Source organism: Leucopleurus acutus (assembly GCF_964270905.1).
Source record: "Leucopleurus acutus genome assembly, chromosome: X".
NCBI lineage: Eukaryota > Metazoa > Chordata > Mammalia > Artiodactyla > Delphinidae > Leucopleurus > Leucopleurus acutus.
Genome location: NC_139148.1, coordinates 53,580,286 through 53,583,174, shown reverse-complemented (window position 1 = coordinate 53,583,174; position 2,889 = coordinate 53,580,286). Strand labels below are relative to the sequence as shown.

Here is a 2,889-nt window from a genome sequence, read left to right as displayed (position 1 = left end):
TGAAATGAGACTTGTCTGAATTGAGATGTGTTGCAAATGTAAAATGCACACCAGATTTTGAAGACTTTGTATGCAAACATGTAAAATATCTCATCAATAATATTTTTATTGATTATGTGTTAAATAATAATATTTTGGATGTAATGGGTTAAATAAAATACATTCTTAAAATTAAATTCACCTGTATCATTTTTCATTTTTAATGTGGCTATTAAAATATTTAAGTTACATATATGACAGGCATTATACTTGTATTGAATAGCACACAGATATTTTACAACCTCCATGTTTAAACCTTGACCTTTACAGGCTTTTGAGAGTGTGTATGGGGGGGTTTGAAGTGGTTCCCTGTAACTGACAGAGAAGAGGGTTCTCCATAATCACTGCTCCTGGGGACTGGTGGCAGCAGGGTCAAATAAGCACTATGCTTTATTACTCAACCTCATCTTTCTCATTCCTGTCTTCTTTCACTCCAGCATGTCCACAGCAGCTAGCAACAAGCCAGATGGAATGTTTAGAACTTTTTACTTTCTGTCTTAGCTTCTGCCCACCCATGTTTCCCCTGATGGTGACAACAATGAACAGATAAATGGTCCAAAGGTGAGCTACAAATTGGAAGAATAAAATCTAGCCACAAGTGCCCTGGATCATCAACACCCAGCAGAATCCCCACTTTGGAAAATCTCTCTATTCCTGATAAGTGATTTTATGTGTGTAGCCAACTCCCCTAGCAAAGCCCCATGCTGGGTTATCCCAGGAGGGAAATAGAGAAGTAGAAGACAAACAACCTGCCCTTTAGGAGATTATAATAAAGTTGGGAAACAAAACTAATGCGTACGTGAAAAGTTAAACAAGATCACAGGACAATCATACAAGAAATGTTGGGCAAAGTATGATTAAGTCCAAACCAATTACCCAGAGAGTTAGTGCTTTAGTAATTCAAATTATGGTCAGTCCTAAGGTACAGGCAGGCAGAGAAAGCTTCCTCAAGGAGGTAGTACTTGTGCTGGATTTTGAAGGATGTATGTGATTATTACAAAAGCATAGATTTCCAGAGCTTGAAGGGCCCTTAGAGACATAGTGCACTCCTCATTGTACAGATAAGGAAACTGAGGCCCAGAGAAAAATATAGTAAGTCAGGAAAAAGTTGGGAGTACAACCAAGATTTTCTACTTCCCAGTCCACTACTCTTCCCTCCAAGTGTTGAGAAGGGAGAGACTGTGTTCTAGGTGTAAAAAATGTGCAAAGAAACAAATGCTTGAATACTCACTCCCCAATCTGCCCCTTTCCTAACACACACACACACACACACACACACACACACACATCTCCAAACCTGATCTGGGATCTCCTTTTATTTTCCTCAAGACTATGTTAATCTAGAAGGTGAATCAGATAACACTGAATTCAAATTCCAGGTCAAACACCAGTGCCTTTTTATTTAGTTAGAAATGCGCCAGGTGTTGATGAATGGCCTCTCTGATGTAACCCGCCATCCTGAAAGCCTTGAACTTGAAAGACCCTCCTCCTGTTCCTTTGTGTCCTATCACCACAAGGTATACAGACTCGATCTGAACTACTGTCACTGCCTGGCTGCCCCGACTCTGGCCTTTGGTGTGGAGGTCCATGGTGTTGTTGCCCTCAGTGTACAGGTTGTCCCGGATCAACAAGCATTTGGTCCCTGTAAGGGTGATTCCCTGAAGAAACAACTTTTCTCTCTCCTCTCTCACCAGCAAGATCTGCATTTCTTCCTGGGTCAATTGGAACAAGTTGACTTCAGGATAAGAAGCTAACAACCAGGGAGGGGAATTGGTGATTATCGCTGCATCACAGCACATTCCAGTCTGTAGGAAGAGGGTGATGTAGTCTTGCCAGACTTCTTCACTGATATGCCCTATGCACTGCATGATTCAAGTAAGCTGTATCTGAAAGATGAAAAAAGTGCTTTCTGGCAAGTTGGTCTTCAAAAGAAGTTGGTTGGTAGTTGGCCCAAGATGACTGATAAACTGAAACTGAAATAAGCTAAAAGCACAGTTCGTTTCTGATGGCTTCTCCTCAGAAACAAGGTGGAGGAGGTCTTGATGACTTGTGTGAAGTTATGCCCCAACTGCCCTCTGCTGTGACTTATCAAGCTACCTCTGGAGCAGGAGTGAGGTCACAAAGGCTCTGTGGCTTCTTAAATAGTCATAATGCACCACTTCATGGGTGACTTTTGACAGTAGCTTTCTTAGGTTATATCTCCAGCTAGTGAGATATTGGGGCAAAGCACACCTACTTACTTCCCTAGGATACCATGGGAAGGACACCAACCCCTAATAGCAGAAAATCCCTCAAAGTAGAAAATAAGTGGGTCATAACTGAGTTGGAGGTTTGCATATAAAGCAGGACAGGTGAGGTTTAGTGTGGCAACTAGTATCTCAGACGTTGGCTAATCTAAGATCTGAGCTCTAGGTACAAAGTCAAAATGTCCACAGGCTCACTGGCTTACAACCTTTTGGGGATAAACATAATAGCCTCCTAATGATTTCCTTGCCTCCAGACTCTTTCCCTTTAGTTGTTTACCTTCTGGCCCATACCAGCTGTGAGTCTAGAGTAATTCATTTTCATTTAGTCATTCAGCAAGTATTTATCAAGCATTAACTATGTGCCAAGTATTTTTCTAAGCACTGGGGTACAGTAGTGCACAGAGAAAAACCTCATGGGGTTGATATCATAATGGCAGAAAACAAATAAATAATAGATGATAGTATCCCTTTCACAGAAAATATTTTACAAGTCTAATACTTTCTTCTTCCATAATTTTCCTCTTAGTCCCAGGCCTTCTCTACTCCTGTGGGGGTCCAATCTGACATGTGACTCTTCTGCAACCTTTGACAATTCACCATCTGT

The 2,889-nt window shown here is 41.2% G+C and overlaps 1 protein-coding gene across 1 annotated transcript; it reads right to left on the bottom strand.

Annotated features, from left to right (window-relative positions):
* Positions 1–1,445: 1,445 nt before the first annotated feature.
* Positions 1,446–1,907, bottom strand: LOC309978574 (profilin-1-like; the record flags this gene model as incomplete). The annotated part of the gene is made up of 1 exon (XM_082865102.1): positions 1,446–1,907. The coding sequence occupies one exon, from the start codon at positions 1,905–1,907 to the stop codon at positions 1,446–1,448; it is 462 nt and encodes a 153-aa protein (XP_082721228.1).
* Positions 1,908–2,889: the final 982 nt, after the last annotated feature.